This window comes from Salvelinus namaycush, chromosome 8 (genome assembly GCF_016432855.1).
Source record: "Salvelinus namaycush isolate Seneca chromosome 8, SaNama_1.0, whole genome shotgun sequence".
Taxonomy (NCBI): Eukaryota; Metazoa; Chordata; class Actinopteri; order Salmoniformes; family Salmonidae; genus Salvelinus; species Salvelinus namaycush.
Genome location: NC_052314.1, coordinates 10,761,760 through 10,777,811, shown reverse-complemented (window position 1 = coordinate 10,777,811; position 16,052 = coordinate 10,761,760). Strand labels below are relative to the sequence as shown.

Here is a 16,052-nt window from a genome sequence, read left to right as displayed (position 1 = left end):
GGAACAGCTTGGCGTGGGACTAGAGAAGAGGATATAGATACACGGAACAGCTTGATGTGGGACTAGAGAAGAGGATATGGATACAGGGGAACAGCTTGGTGTGGGACTAGGGAAGAGGATATGGATACAGGGGAACAGCTTGGTGTGGAACTAGGGAAGAGGATATAGATACAGGGGAACAGCTTGGTGTGGAACTAGGGAAGAGGATATGGATACAGGGGAACAGCTTGGCGTGGGACTAGAGAAGAGGATATGGATACAGGGGAACAGCTTGGCGTGGGACTAGAGAAGAGGATATAGATACACGGAACAGCTTGGCGTGGGACTAGAGAAGAGGATATGGATACAGGGGAACAGCTTGGTGTGGGACTAGGGAAGAGGATATGGATACAGGGGAACAGCTTGGTGTGGGACTAGGGAAGAGGATATAGATACACGGAACAGCTTGATGTGGGACTAGAGAAGAGGATATGGATACAGGGGAACAGCTTGGTGTGGGACTAGGGAAGAGGATATGGATACAGGGGAACAGCTTGGTGTGGAACTAGGGAAGAGGATATGGATACAGGGGAACAGCTTGGTGTGGGACTAGGGAAGAGGATATGGATACAGGGGAACAGCTTGGTGTGGAACTAGGGAAGAGGATATGGATACAGGGGAACAGCTTGATGTGGGACTAGGGAAGAGGATATGGATACAGGGGAACAGCTTGATGTGGGACTAGGGAAGAGGATATGGATACAGGGGAACAGCTTGATGTGGGACTAGGGAAGAGGATATAGATACAGGGGAACAGCTTGGTGTGGAACTAGGGAAGAGGATATGGATACACGGAACAGCTTGGTGTGGAACTAGGGAAGAGGATATGGATACAGGGGAACAGCTTGATGTGGGACGGGGAGAGTTGCAGGGGGAGAGCTTGGCGCTCAATCTCTTCATATCCATCTATTTTCAGCCCCATCAGCGTTGTCACAGCAGCAGTCACATCCATGTGGCATGTGCCCCGGTGAGGTGGCAGATCCCATGATGACAGGTTATCGACGCGGGCGGAGAGAGACGCGGAGTGCTAACATCTCAGGTACACCAGGCGGAGCGATGGGACTGGGTCGAGCGAGCCGGACATGGGCGCTGAGGGGAGAGACAGATGCGGACAGACAGGGTATCGGAGAATCAGCATCGCTCCCCGCCACACACAGGCACACTCATGCATGCACAGACAAACACACACACACCTTACGTAGAAACCTCCTCAGAGGTCCCAGCTGTCCTAATAGTTGTGGCTGTCATTTAAAATATGAGAGAGGCTTTAAACTACCAGACAGGTTGGACATCAGTCCTAAACGTCAAACCCCTGCTTTTCAAAACAGAAACTGACAAGAACATTGACAGAGATCAGCCTGATGAAAGTGACGGCTGTGTCACATCTCAGCTAAGCATGAAGGGAAAAGATTTACAAGTCAGGAGCAGCTTTCTCTAAAACGACCTTCCTGTTTAGAACAAAAGGGGGTTTCAAGAGTTAGATTCCACCAGAAACAGTCTCTGTATGTAATTTATATATTATAAATTACATACAGAGACTGTATGTACATATATGGTCAGAAAAACATTACCTGAATAAATATACAGCAATGTCTTTTTATAATGTATACATACCTACCAATAACATCTCCACACAACATTCATACCCGGTCAACAGCGTAGGACTATACATATTAAAATGCTGTTGTGTCATGCAAACAACAAGTGATTCCTTGAAGGCCGGCGAACCAAAAACATGTTTACTACAGTCTGTGCCTTAGAGTGCTCAATTACTGAAACCAATGCTCAAATGCAGCCTTTGAAGGCAACGCAAGGATATTGTTACTGTTGCAGCAACCTGGCATTCTCTAATGGGCTCAAATCTTCTTGAGAATAACACTGACTTCAACAAACACCCAAATAGCAAACAACCCATGCCGTGTGTGTGTGTGTGTGTGTGTGTGTGTGTGTGTGTGTGTGATTAGCTCGTTGTTTAACCTCTTAATCACACTACAGGAAAATTCCTCCAGGGTGTGTGTGAAGATATGAGCTCTGTGACACCATCACACACACACACACACACACACACACACACACACACACACACACACACACACACACACACACACACACACACACACACACACACACACCTGAGCTGTTCCCAGTTAAAGGGCCATTTCATAGTATAATGCTAACAAGAAGATACTGATTGTCCCCTATAAGCCATACTCTGTCCCAGTACTGGTGATGAAGTACTCATACAGGTTACAAACACACACCAAACTGCCCTAATATATAGTTCATATGCTACAATACCAGTCTTCCACCTCACACAATGTACACAAATGTCTCTGCATTGTAATGATCAAAAGGATTCTGACACACACACACCTGTATTTGGGCTGATGGCAGAAAACTGTATGTTGCCACACACTCGATGGCCCGACAAGCAGATGCTAATGTGCTAAATTAGCCCCCGGCTGGTGTGTGTGTGTTCCAGCGGTATCTCAGTCGATTAATGTCCTCCTCTGGCTACAGCACTGAACACATCACCTTGTCATAGACTCATCTCCTCTCCAGTCAACTGAGTAGGTTAGACATTCATCTGTTTGAATTTGTTCAATCACTCATTGCCTTTATTAATTTTCTTTCTGTCAACAATTTATGCAAGAGAAGAAATGTTTCAAACACACCTGTGGTGATGCTGATACACAAGGTGAGTCTCAGTTGGCTTCATACAGTTGTGGGTTTGATTCCCACAAGACCATATTAATATGGGTTAATCGTAAGACCATTGGGGCAAAACCTTCAGCCAAATGACCACTTATATTATCTTATTTTTCTAGAATAAAGGAATACATTGTGTTTAACCTACTGAGCAGTGAGATTGGTGCGTCTGGCTGGGGGTTCCCTCCTCTGCAGTTCTGTCTCTGGATCTGGGTGGGTGGAACTGGTTTGTATGACTGGCCCGTGGCGCGGTATATGGCCTGAACCCACAGCATCCGGTCCTGCTCGTCATCACTGGCAAACACAACCAGGTCACCCTCCTTGACAGCACTAAAGAAGACTCGACCGCCCTGGAGACCTAAAAGAAAGAAAGAAAAGAGGAGACAGAGAGAGAGTGACAGAGAGACAGCAAGAGAGAGAGCGACAGAGAGAGAGCGACAGAGAGCGAGCGACAGAGAGCGAGCGACAGAGAGAGAGCGACAGAGAGAGAGCGACAGAGAGAGAGAGAGCGAGTGACAGAGAGAGAGAGAGCGAGCGACAGAGAGAGAGAGAGCGAGCGAGCGACAGAGAGAGAGAGAGCGAGCGAGCGAGCGACAGAGAGAGAGCGAGCGACAGAGAGAGAGCGAGCGACAGAGAGAGAGCGAGCGACAGAGAGAGAGAGAGCGACAGAGAGAGAGAGAGCGACAGAGAGAGAGAGAGCGACAGAGAGAGAGAGAGAGAGCGCGCGAGCGACAGAGAGAGCGCGCGAGCGACAGAGAGAGCGCGCGAGCGACAGAGAGAGAGACAGCGAGCGAGCGACAGAGACAGAGAAAGACAGACAGCGAGAGAGAGACAGAGATAGAGACAGAGAGAGAGCGAGCGACAGAGAGAGAGAGAGAGCGAGCGACAGAGAGAGAGCGACAGAGAGAGAGCGACAGAGAGAGAGCGAGCGAGCGAGAGAGACAGAGAGAGAGAGAGACAGAGCGACACAGAGAGACAGAGAGAGAGACAGAGAGAGAGACAGACAGACAGACAGACAGACAGACAGAGAGACAGACAGAGAGAGAGAGAGAGACAGAGAGAGAGACAGAGAGAGAGACAGAGAGAGAGACAGAGAGAGAGACAGACAGACAGACAGAGAGATAGACAGAGAGACAGAGACAGAGAGACAGAGAGACAGAGACATATGTGGGGAGATGGACATAACATAAGAAGTGTGTGTTTTTGTTCGTTTGTGCGCACCAGGCTGGGGGTCGGAGTAGTCCACAGTGTAGCCTTCTAGCTGCATCAGTTCATGGGGCTCAGACTTCTTCTCTCTGTAGCTGCACATTGCAAAGGTGTATTGGCTGACCTGCAACAGTTAAGGGTTCACACATTCTGTATAAAATGGAATCATAAAAAAATATATATCACACTATGTTTTTTAAATATGGGAATCAGTTGAGATAGTTAAAGAGGTTGTAATGTCCAAAATATATCGTTGCATTTCATTCCACCACAGTTTTTTGGTCTCCCGTTTATAGATCGCTGCCTAATTATGTCAATGATCAATATGCGTTGCTTCAAGATTTCAAAACGGAAACTTTCTTCTGTCTGTCAATTAAAGCTACAACAACATGCAGCAAAAACAGAACAGATTGAAGTGCCATAACAGCTTAGAACAAACAGTTAATTCACTTTAGAAGAAATGTCAGCTTTTAAGACCAGACCGAAAGCAATGAGAATGGATTGCAAAAGTTTTATGAAAATACCATTTTAACAGAAAAATGAAGCAGTACCAAGAAAATGCAATTAGTCCACTAGAAAAAAAGCATGTATTTACTTAGAAGCTATACATTTGGCAAGTAGACTTTTTCAAATATGTTATTCTTCTGAATAGAACAAGTGTCAATGAATCATGACATTTAACATACCTGGACAAGAACCAAATGAATCATGACATTTAACATACCTGGACAAGAACCAAATGAATCATGACATTTAACATACCTGGACAAGAACCAAATGAATCATGACATTTAACATACCTGGACAAGAACCAAATGAATCATGACATTTAACATACCTGGACAAGAACCAAATGAATCATGACATTTAACATACCTGGACAAGAACCAAATGAATCATGACATTTAACATACCTGGACAAGAACCAAATATCTTCTTTTCCAACGTTTCCAAACTCTCTGTCCCAAAGCATAAAGGTACCTACAAATACAGACATTTTAACAATTTTAACAATGTTTTATTACTGTAAAGCAGTAAATCAAATTAATTTACCAATGTTAGGATTATAGCGTAGATTTGACTAATCATAATACAAAGCAAATTCAATTCACTATAAATTCAATTCAATATAATAAATTTAAAATTTAAAAAACAAGTTACATATAAAAATGACAAGATGTCTCGATTAATATGTGACTTTTAATACCTTTAAACTAGGCATATTAAAACACTCAAATTAAATGGTGATTACAAGGTGACCAATATAGGCTGTTTATAAAGATACAAATTAAGCAGCTCTTTTCAAAAAATATTTCCAAGAATATAGACAACTATAATTCACTGAGAACATAATCGACGTGTTCTTATCGAAAATACATTATGAATATTGTGACAACAGGGTATTTTATGACTGGCAAATACCAACTGTGATCGGCCAAATTGTAGAAGCATTATGCAACGGATGATAATAATAATAGGTCATGAGAAAACCAAGCCAACATTGTCCTCCAGTCTATCTTCCCTTGGAAAACGTTAGCATGGTCACAAAGCCAATGATGACTAACATCTGGAAGCTCCATAATCAATCGCCTATTCACGGAACTCAATGGGAAATACTGTGGGATATGAGAGAGTGAAAGGAGGAAATCAATAGATTGTGAAGACAATTTGTCAAAAGGAGAGGGGCTGCCCCTTTAAGAAAAGGCCTCCAGTCTTGGTTGGGATCTGCTGTGAATATGGTCTGAAAATATGGGGCATTCTCCGGGAGTTGGGATAGGATGTGGCAGAAGTAATCATTCACTTGTGAAAATTATTTTCCGTTCGTTTTCAAACACTTTTCAGCCGCTCATGATCCCATTTAGCTGACAACAATACCGGGCCATCCGCAGCCCCAGACATGTGGACCAGCAAGCAGCTGTAGGACACTTTTCAGTCTTTGGTACAATGCATGATGCTTATACACTTCCTATTGCCAAATGTTTGTTTACATTAGTAGGCCCAGTCTATTCGAAACTACGGCATTATCGTAGAATCCTTAGGCTTACTTCAAAAAGTAGGCCATTTTTTTATTAATCGAATTTGCTCTAATGCAGCCAAGTTTAATTCAAAAGGCCTCGTCACAAAGTCACACAACGGAATTAAATTGGTTTGTAACTATATGCATTTCGAGTATAGGTGAGGGGGAAACACACACAGTGGAATTAATCTGTAATTTGTCTGAGAAAAGCATGCTCTTACCAGGGCAAATCAGAGCCATTGAATGAGATGGGCAAAGAAAATCAACGTGATAAACAGAATATCTTAAAACATCACACTGTAAAAAGTGGTTGAAGTTTACTCTAAAAAGGTTCAAATCAAACAAGACAACTAAATAGCCTTTTCCATCAAGAACGGTTTTGAAGAAAAAAAAGTGAGGAAATTAAAGTAAAAATGGTGAACATCTGATGCCACACTACTGTTCTGGAAATCAAGCATTTTCTAGATTTGTCCTATCATTTGTATTTAATTTTTTATAATAGTTCCCCAATTGTGTCAAATGTTTAATATAGTTTTGTAACCTTTTCAGGGAAATTATTTGAGCTTATTTATCAAAATAAAGTGTAGGCTAGTAAGTAAATAGGTATTGATAAAAACTCAACTGTACAATAAGCAAATAAATAGGCTGCAACATCTACCCTGCTACTTCAAGTATTGGACTAACAATGCTCCCGTGTGGACATCTGTTAGAACTACACCTAGTTGTTGGGAATTCCAATACACAAGCTTTTTCTATGTCCATTTATACCATTTGTAATCCAACACAAACCCCTAAAATAGTGGTGTCTGTCCATGTTTGAGCGAGAGAGGTAGTTAAAAGGAGAAGTGGCATCTGAATATGGGGGACTGAGAAAGGGGAGGGGTGGGGTGGGAGAAGAGGAGGGGTGGGAGAAGAGGAAGGGGAGGGGTGGGAGAAGAGGAAGGGGAGGGGTGGGAGAAGAGGAAGGCAAGAGTCCTTAACTCTTTCTGACTTGGTGAATCAAAGGAGTGAGGATGGAAAGAGAGAGAGACGGAGAGGGAGGGAGACCGGGAGAGACGGAGAGGGAGGGAGACCGGGAGAGACGGAGAGGGAGGGAGACCGGGAGAGACGGAGAGGGAGGGAGACCGGGAGAGACGGAGAGGGAGGGAGACCGGGAGAGACGGAGAGGGAGGGAGACAGGGAGAGACGGAGAGGGAGGGAGACAGGGAGAGACGGAGAGGGAGGGAGACAGGGAGAGACGGAGAGGGAGGGAGACAGGGAGAGACGGAGAGGGAGGGAGACAGGGAGAGACGGAGAGGGAGGGAGACAGGGAGAGACGGAGAGGGAGGGAGACAGGGAGAGACGGAGAGGGAGGGAGACAGGGAGAGACGGAGAGGGAGGGAGACAGGGAGAGACGGAGAGGGAGGGAGACAGGGAGAGACGGAGAGGGAGGGAGACAGGGAGAGACGGAGAGGGAGGGAGACAGGGAGAGACGGAGAGAGGGAGGGAGACGGGGAGAGACGGAGAGAGGGAGGGAGACGGGGAGAGACGGAGAGGGAGGGAGAGGGAGGGAGACGGAGGGAGACGGAGAGGGAGGGAGACGGGGAGAGACGGAGAGAGGGGGAGATGGGGAGAGACGGAGAGAGGGAGAGAGAGCGAGGGAGAGGGGGAGATGGGGAGAGACGGAGAGGGAGGGAGACGGGGAGAGACGGGGAGGGACGGGGAGAGACGGGGAGAGAGGGAGACGGGGAGAGACGGAGAGGGAGGGAGACGGGGAGAAACGGAGAGGGAGGGAGACGGGGAGAGACGGAGAGGGAGGGAGACGGGGAGAGACGGAGAGGGAGGGAGACGGGGAGAGACGGAGAGGGAGGGAGACGGGGAGAGACGGAGAGGGAGGGAGACGGGGAGAGACGGAGAGGGAGGGAGACGGGGAGAGACGGAGAGGGAGGGAGACGGGGAGAGACGGAGAGGGAGGGAGACGGGGAGAGACGGAGAGGGAGGGAGACGGGGAGAGACGGAGAGGGAGGGAGACGGGGAGAGACGGAGAGGGAGGGAGACGGGGAGAGACGGAGAGGGAGGGAGACGGGGAGAGACGGAGAGGGAGGGAGACGGGGAGAGACGGAGAGGGAGGGAGACGGGGAGAGACGGAGAGGGAGGGAGACGGGGAGAGACGGAGAGGGAGGGAGACGGGGAGAGACGGAGAGGGAGGGAGACGGGGAGAGACGGAGAGGGAGGGAGACGGGGAGAGACGGAGAGGGAGGGAGACGGGGAGAGACGGAGAGGGAGGGAGACGGGGAGAGACGGAGAGGGAGGGAGACGGGGAGAGACGGAGAGGGAGGGAGACGGGGAGAGACGGAGAGGGAGGGAGACGGGGAGAGACGGAGAGGGAGGCAGACGGGGAGAGACGGAGAGGGAGGCAGACAGGGAGAGACGGAGAGGGAGGCAGACAGGGAGAGACGGAGAGGGAGGCAGACAGGGAGAGACGGGGAGGGAGGCAGACAGGGAGAGACGGGGAGGGAGACAGACACACAGGGAGAGACTGGGAGGGAGGAATACAGGGAGGCAGACAGGGAGAGACGGGGAGGCAGGCAGACAGGGAGGGAGGCAGACAGGGAGAGACGGGGAGGGAGGCAGACAGGGAGGGAGGCAGACAGGGAGGGAGGCAGACAGGGAGGAAGCAGACAGGGAGAGAGAGAGAGAGAGAGAGAGAGCGATAGACGGGGAGGGGGGGAGTGAGAGATGGGGAGGGGGGGAGTGACGGGGAGGGAGAGAGCGAACGCACGAGACAGGGATGGCGCAAGAGAGAGAGAGCGCGAGACAGGGATGGCGCAAGAGAGAGAGAGCGCGAGACAGGGATGGCGCAAGAGAGAGAGCGCGAGACGGGGATGGCGCAAGAGAGAGAGAGAGCGCGAGACGGGGATGGCGCAAGAGAGAGAGAGAGCACGAGACAGGGGGAGAGAGAGAGAGAGCGCGAGACGGGGAGGGAGAGAGAGCGCGAGACGGGGAGGGAGAGAGCGCGAGACGGGGAGGGAGAGAGCGCGAGACGGGGAGGGAGAGAGCGCGAGACGGGGAGGGAGAGAGCGAGACGGGGAGGGAGAGCGCGAGACGGGGAGGGAGAGCGCGAGACGGGGAGGGAGAGAGCGAGAGGGGGAGGGAGAGAGCGAGAGGGGGAGGGAGAGCGCGAGACGGGGAGGGAGAGCGCGAGACGGGGAGGGAGAGAGCGAGACGGGGAGGGAGAGAGCGAGACGGGGAGGGAGAGAGCGAGACGGGGAGGGAGAGAGAGAGACGGGGAGGGAGAGAGAGAGACGGGGAGGGAGAGAGCGAGACGGGGAGGGAGAGAGCGAGACGGGGAGAGGGAGAGAGAGTGAGCGAGACGGGGAGAGGGAGAGAGAGTGAGCGAGACGGGGAGAGAGAGACGGTGAGGGAGCGAGAGAGACGGTGAGGGAGCGAGAGAGAGACGGAAGAGACGGGGAGGGGGGGAAGAGACAGGGAGGGGGTGGAGAGACAGGATGGGGGGAAAGAGACGGGGAAGGGGGGGAAGAGAGCGGGAGGGGGGAGAGAGCGACAGTGAGGGAGAGAGAGAGAGCGACAGTGAGGGAGAGAGAGAGAGAGCGAGACGGCGAGGGAGAGAGAGAGAGAGCGAGACGGTGAGGGAGAGAGAGAGAGAGCGAGACGGTGAGGGAGAGAGAGAGAGAGCGAGACGGTGAGGGAGAGAGAGAGAGCGAGACGGTGAGGGAGAGAGCGAGAGCGAGACGGTGAGGGAGAGAGAGAGAGCGAGACGGTGAGGGAGAGAGAGAGAGCGAGACGGTGAGGGAGAGAGAGAGAGCGAGACGGTGAGGGAGCGAGAGAGAGCGAGACGGTGAGGGAGCGAGAGCGAGACGGTGAGGGAGCGAGAGCGAGACGGTGAGGGAGCGAGAGAGAGACGGTGAGGGAGCGAGAGAGAGACGGTGAGGGAGAGAGAGAGAGACGGTGAGGGAGAGAGAGAGAGACGGTGAGGGAGCGAGAGAGAGACGGTGAGGGAGCGAGAGAGAGACGGTGAGGGAGCGAGAGAGAGACGGTGAGGGAGCGAGAGAGAGAGACGGTGAGGGAGAGAGAGAGACGGGGAGGGAGAGAGAGAGACGGGGAGGGAGAGAGAGAGACTGGGAGGGAGAGAGAGAGACGGGGAGGGAGAGAGAGAGACTGGGAGTGAGAGAGAGAGACGGGGAGTGAGAGGTGGATAGAGAGACGGAGAGAGACAGGTGGATAGAGAGACGGAGAGAGACAGGGAGGGGGGAAAGAGACGGGGAGGGAGGGAAAGAGACGGGGAGGGAGAGAGAGAGCGAGAGAGACAGGGAGGGATAAAGAGAGCGACGGTGAGGGAGAGACGGGGAGGGCGCAAGAGAGAGAGAGGGCGAGACAGGGAGTGAGAGAGAGACGGGAGGGAGACGTGGAGGGGGAGGAAGGTTAGGAAGTGCAGCCCAGTTCCCACCTCATTTTGTGGCAGTGTGCACATAGCCTGTCTTCTCTTGAGAGCCAGGTTTTCCTAAGGCGGCCTTTCTCAATAGCAAGGCTATGCTCACTGAGTCTGTACATACTAAAAGCTTTCCTTAATTTTGGGTCAGTCACAGTTGTCAGGTATTCTGCCACTGTTTACGCTCTGTTTAGAGCCAAATAGCATTCCAGTTTGCTCTGTTAAATTCTTTCCAATGTTTCAAGTAATTTCTTTTTATTTTCCCATGATTTGGTTGGGTCTAATTGTGTTGCTGTCCTGGGGCTCTGTGGAGTCTACTTGTGTTTGTGAACAGAGCCCTTGAACCAGCTGGCTGAGGGGACTCTTCTCTAGATTCATCTCTCTGCAGGTGAGGGTTTTGTGGTGGAATGCGTGGGCATCGCTTCCTTTTAGCTGGTGGTGGAATTGAACAGCTCTTATGTGGATTTTGATAATTAGCGGGTATATTACTAATTCTGCTCTGCATGCATTAAGATCAAGGTGCTGCTGTAGGCCTCCTTGGTTGGGGACAGAAGCACCAGATCATCTGTAAATAGACAATACATCTCATCTCTCCCCCTGGTGGCAGATTGCAGTCTTTCAGTCTTCGTGAGAGCTGAGACAGAACATACCCCGTGCCTCTTCTCTCTCTTACTTATCTCCCACTCTCATTAACTGCCTCCCTCCCTCATCCCAGGGGTTGGTGGTGGTGGCAGATTGCAGTCTTTGGGAGAGCTGAGAGCTCCCTCTTCTCTTTGCCTCTTCAGCTCCGATCAACAGATGGCTGCTTTTAATGGAGAAGCGTTCAACCTGAAAATCCAACCTCTCCATCTCTGTCTGTCAGTCTGTCTGCTTTTCTTCCTGGTCTCTCTCTCTCTCCCTTTTCCTGCTTTGCTCACTTTCTTTCTTCCGTCCTAAAATGGACAGTCCTCAAGTGTGCCTAGTGTGTTGACGGGTGGGTGTATGTGCAGGGGCGGACTGGGTTGATCCATTTTTTGCCTAGTGGGCCTGTCTAACTTGGGTTTTCTGAGCAAAATTATAATTATTTAATAATGGGCCGGTGTGTTAGAAATGCCAGGGCCGATTTTTGTTCCCAGTCCGCCCCGTGTATGCGTGTGTGTGTGTGTGGGGGGGGGGGTTACATGTTGATGTGGAATATGCATGCTTGTGAATGTGTTTTAATTCATGTGTATAAGACCATGTCTGAATTTTAAATCGACAGTGTTGCAACACAATTATAATCAAAGTCATGGACAAGAATTTGGAGAAACACTGTCGATTTAAAATTCAGACATGGTCTTATACAAATGAATTAAAAACACGTTCACTAGCATATATATAGCATATATATATAAACACACTGAACAAAAATATAAATGCAACATGTAAAGTGTTGGTCCCATGTTTCATGAGCTGAAATAAAAGATCCCAGAAATCTTAAATATGCACAAAAAGCTTATTTTGCTAAAATGTTAAATAAATTTGTTTACATTCCTGTTAGTGAGAATTTCTCCTTTGCCAAGATAATCTGTCCACCTGATAGGTGTTGCATATCAAGAAGCTGGGCATTGCTCCCCAGTGGGTGGGCCAGTCTCCCAAGGGGTGAGCCTACGCCCTGCCAGGCCCACCCACAGCTGCGCTCCTGCCCAGTCATGTGAAATCCATAGATTAGGGCCTAATTTAATTATTTTGCCTGACTGATTCCCTATATGAACTGTAACTCAGTAAAATCATAGAAATTGTTGCATGTTGTGTTTATATTTTTGTTCAGTATATATATATATACACTGCTCAAAAAAATAAAGGGAACACTAAAATAACACATATTCTTATTAAATACTTTTTTCTTTACATAGTTGAATGTGCTGACAACAAAATCACACAAAAATTATCAATGGAAATCAAATTTATCAACCCATGGAAGTCTGGATTTGACAAGTCAAAATGAGGCTCAGTAGTGTGTGTGGCCTCCACGTGCCTGTATGACCTCCCTACAATGCCTGGGCATGCTCCTGATGAGGTGGCGGATGGTCTCCTGAGGGATCTCCTCCCAGACCTGGACGAAAGCATCCGCCAACTCCTGGACAGTCTGTGGTGCAACGTGGCGTTGGTGGATGGAGCGAGACATGATGTCCCAGATGTGCTCAATTGGATTCAGGTCTGGGGAACGGGCGGGCCAGTCCATAGCATCAATGCCTTCCTCTTGCAGGAACTGCTGACACACTCCAGCCACATGAGGTCTAGCATTGTCTTGCATTAGGAGGAACCCAGGGCCAACCACACCAGCATATGGTCTCAGAAGGGGTCTGAGGATCTCATCTCGGTACCTAATGGCAGTCAGGCTACCTCTGGCGAGCCCATGGAGGGCTGTGCGGCCCCCCAAAGAAATGCCACCCCACACCATGACTGACCCACCGCCAAACCGGTCATGCTGGAGGATGTTGCAGGCAGCAGAACGGTCTCCACGGCGTCTCCAGACTCTGTCACGTCTGTCACATGTGCTCATGTGCTCAGTGTGAACCTGCTTTCATCTGTGAAGAGCACAGGGCACCAGTGGCGAATTTGCCAATCTTGGTGTTCTCTGGCAAATGCCAAACGTCCTGCACGGTGTTGGGCTGTAAGCACAACCCCCACCTGTGGACGTCGGGCCCTCATACCACCCTCATGGAGTCTGTTTCTGACCGTTTGAGCAGACACATGCACATTTGTGGCCTGCTGGAGGTCATTTTGCAGGGCTCTGGCAGTGCTCCACCTGCTCCTCCTTGCACAAAGGTGGAGGTAGCGGTCCTGCTGCTGGGTTGTTGGCCTCCTCCACGTCTCCTGATGTACTGGCCTGTCTCCTGGTAGCGCCTCCATGCTCTGGACACTACGCTGACAGACACAGCAAACCTTCTTGCCACAGCTCGCATTGATGTGCCATCCTGGATGAGCTGCACTACCTGAGCCACTTGTGTGGGTTGTAGACTCCGTCTCATGCTACCACTAGAGTGAAAGCACTGCCAGCATTCAAAAGTGACCAAAACATCAGCCAGGAAGCATAGGAACTGAGAAGTGGTCTGTGGTCACCACCTGCAGAACCACTCCTTTATTGGGGGTGTCTTGCTAATTGCCTATAAATTCCACCTTTTGTCTATTCCATTTGCACAACAGCATGTGAAATTTATTGTCAATCAGCGTTGCTTCCTAAGTGGACAGTTTGATTTCACAGAAGTGTGATTGACTTGGAGCTACATTGTGTTGTTTAAGTGTTCCCTTTATTTTTTTGAGCAGTGTATATATACAGTGGGGCAAAAAAGTATTTAGTCAGCCACCAATTGTGCAAGTTCTCCCACTTAAAAAGATGAGAGGCCTGAGAGGGAGTTGAAAGTCCGTGTTGCCCAGCAACAGCCCCAAAACATCCCTGCTCTAGAGGAGATCTGCATGGAGGAATGGGCCAAAATAACAGCAACAGTGTGTGAAAACCTTGTGAAGACTTACAGAAAACGTTTGACCTCTGTCATTGCCAACAAAGGGTATATAACAAAGTTATGAGATAAACTTTTGTTATTGACCAAATAGTTATTTTCCACCATAATTTGCAAATAAATTCATTAAAAATCCTACAATGTGATTTTCTGGATTTTTTTTCCTCATTTTGTCTGTCATAGTTGAAGTGTACCTATGATGAAAATTACAGGCCTCTCTCATCTTTTTAAGTGGGAGAACTTGCACAATTGGTGGCTGACTAAATACTTTTTTGCCCCACTGGATATATATATACACACACACAGTACACGGTAGTGTCCTCCTTGGTACTCGAAGGGTCACCTGAGATGGTATTAAACTTCTGAAGAGACACTAGCCAATTAGAGGTAGCCTACCATCCTGCAGACAGACCGAAACATACACACACAGGCATGTGCGCACATGTGAACATTCTTCATTCAGCACCCGGTGTCTCTTCACTAATTACTAGCAGAGTCATAGTTAGGAAATGACCTCACTAAGACCAGTCTTGGTACTCCACTGATTTGACTGATGCATGAATGAATGTCATTGGGTTTAGAAATGGGTCTGGGCTGCCATCTGCTGGAGCAAAGGAGGCCCAACATGAAATACATCCAATTACATCAACATGGACCTCAAATAATGGATTCCTGTCCAATAGACAAGGCAGAATTACTTACACACACACACACACACACACACACACACACACACACACACACACACACACACACACACACACACACACACACACACACACACACACACACACACCTCATATACCAACTGTTATGTTCGCTTACTGACAGACAGTAGTTGTCCATGCCTCTGCTTTTCTAAGCTTAGCTCATCATCTTTCTCTCTCACAGTTTCCTTCTCTCAATCTGTCAGTCACCACTAGGGGGCACTGCTATCCTTTCTTTGCCTCATGTTCTTATGACAGTATTTATTACAGCCTAACCCTTCCTGGAGGGCCTAGTGTCTGCTGTTTTTGGGGATTTCTTACTAATCAGTGACCTTCATTCATCAATCAAGTACAAGGGAGGAGTGAAAACCCGCAGACACTCGGCCCCCCGAGGAATGAGTTTGACACGTGCATTAGTCACTTTGCTGTTTTTCATCAGATCTTATGATGCAATGGGAGAAAAACATACATATCCCATACAAAACATGTCCTAGTAAACTCTAGGCCAGGGAAATGTAATAATTTCAAAGATTTTACTGAGTTACAGTTCATATAAGGAAATCAGTAAATTGAAATGAATTCATTAGGCCCCAATCTATGGATTTCACATGACTGGGCAGGGGTGCAGCCATGGGTGGGCCTTGGAGGGCATAGGCCCAGCCACCTGGGCCCAGACAATCAGAATGAGTTTTTCCCGACAAAAGGGCTTTATTACCGACAGCTCAGCACCCCCCCCCCCCCCCCCAGACGATCTCGAAGGTGAAGAAGCTGGATGTGGAGGTCCTGGGCTGGCGTGGTTACATGTGGTCTATAGTTGTGAGACTCGTTGGACGTACTGCCAAACTCTCTGAAACAATGTTGGAGGCAGCTTATGGTAGAGAAATTAACATTAAATTCTCTGGCAACAGCTCTGGACATTTCAGCAGTCACCATGCCAATTGCACACTCCTTCAAAACTTGAGACATCTGTGGCATAGTGTTGTGTGACAAAACTACACACTTTAAAGGGGCCTTTTATTGTCCTCAAAACAAAGTGCACCTGTGTAATGATCATGCTGTTTAATCAGCTTCTTGATATGCCACACCTGTCAGGTGGATGGATTATCTTGGCAAAGGAGAAATGCTCACTAACAGGGATGAAACAAAACATTTGAGAGAAATGTTTGTGTGTATGGAAAATCTCTGGGATTATTTATTTCAGCTCATGAAACGTGGGACCAACACTTTACATGTTGAGTTTATATTTTTGTTCAGTTTAGTTAGAAGACTGTAAATTCACTGCAAGAAGCCTAAACATATATATTTGGAGGGCATAAAAACGGCGCAATCATACCTCTCTAATGATGTTTTATTGCTGCTCCTGAATTATTTGTTACTTTTCTGTTTTTCTTTGTTTTTTAAAATATTTTTTTACTTCAGTTTATTTTAGTAAATAAACTAGGCAAAAAAATAAACGTCCTCTC

At 48.6% G+C, this 16,052-nt stretch overlaps 1 protein-coding gene across 1 annotated transcript in view; it reads right to left on the bottom strand.

The window, feature by feature from the left end:
* Positions 1–16,052, bottom strand: part of LOC120052381 (calcium-dependent secretion activator 2-like) — a 245,685-nt gene that overhangs the window by 106,591 nt on the left and 123,042 nt on the right. The window contains exons 9-11 of the mRNA XM_038999251.1: positions 4,869–4,935; positions 3,970–4,078; positions 2,897–3,106 (exon numbers count right to left, since the gene is read on the bottom strand). Of these exons, the coding sequence (XP_038855179.1) occupies positions 2,897–3,106; positions 3,970–4,078; positions 4,869–4,935 (386 nt within the window). The remainder of the gene's footprint in view (positions 1–2,896; positions 3,107–3,969; positions 4,079–4,868; positions 4,936–16,052) is intronic.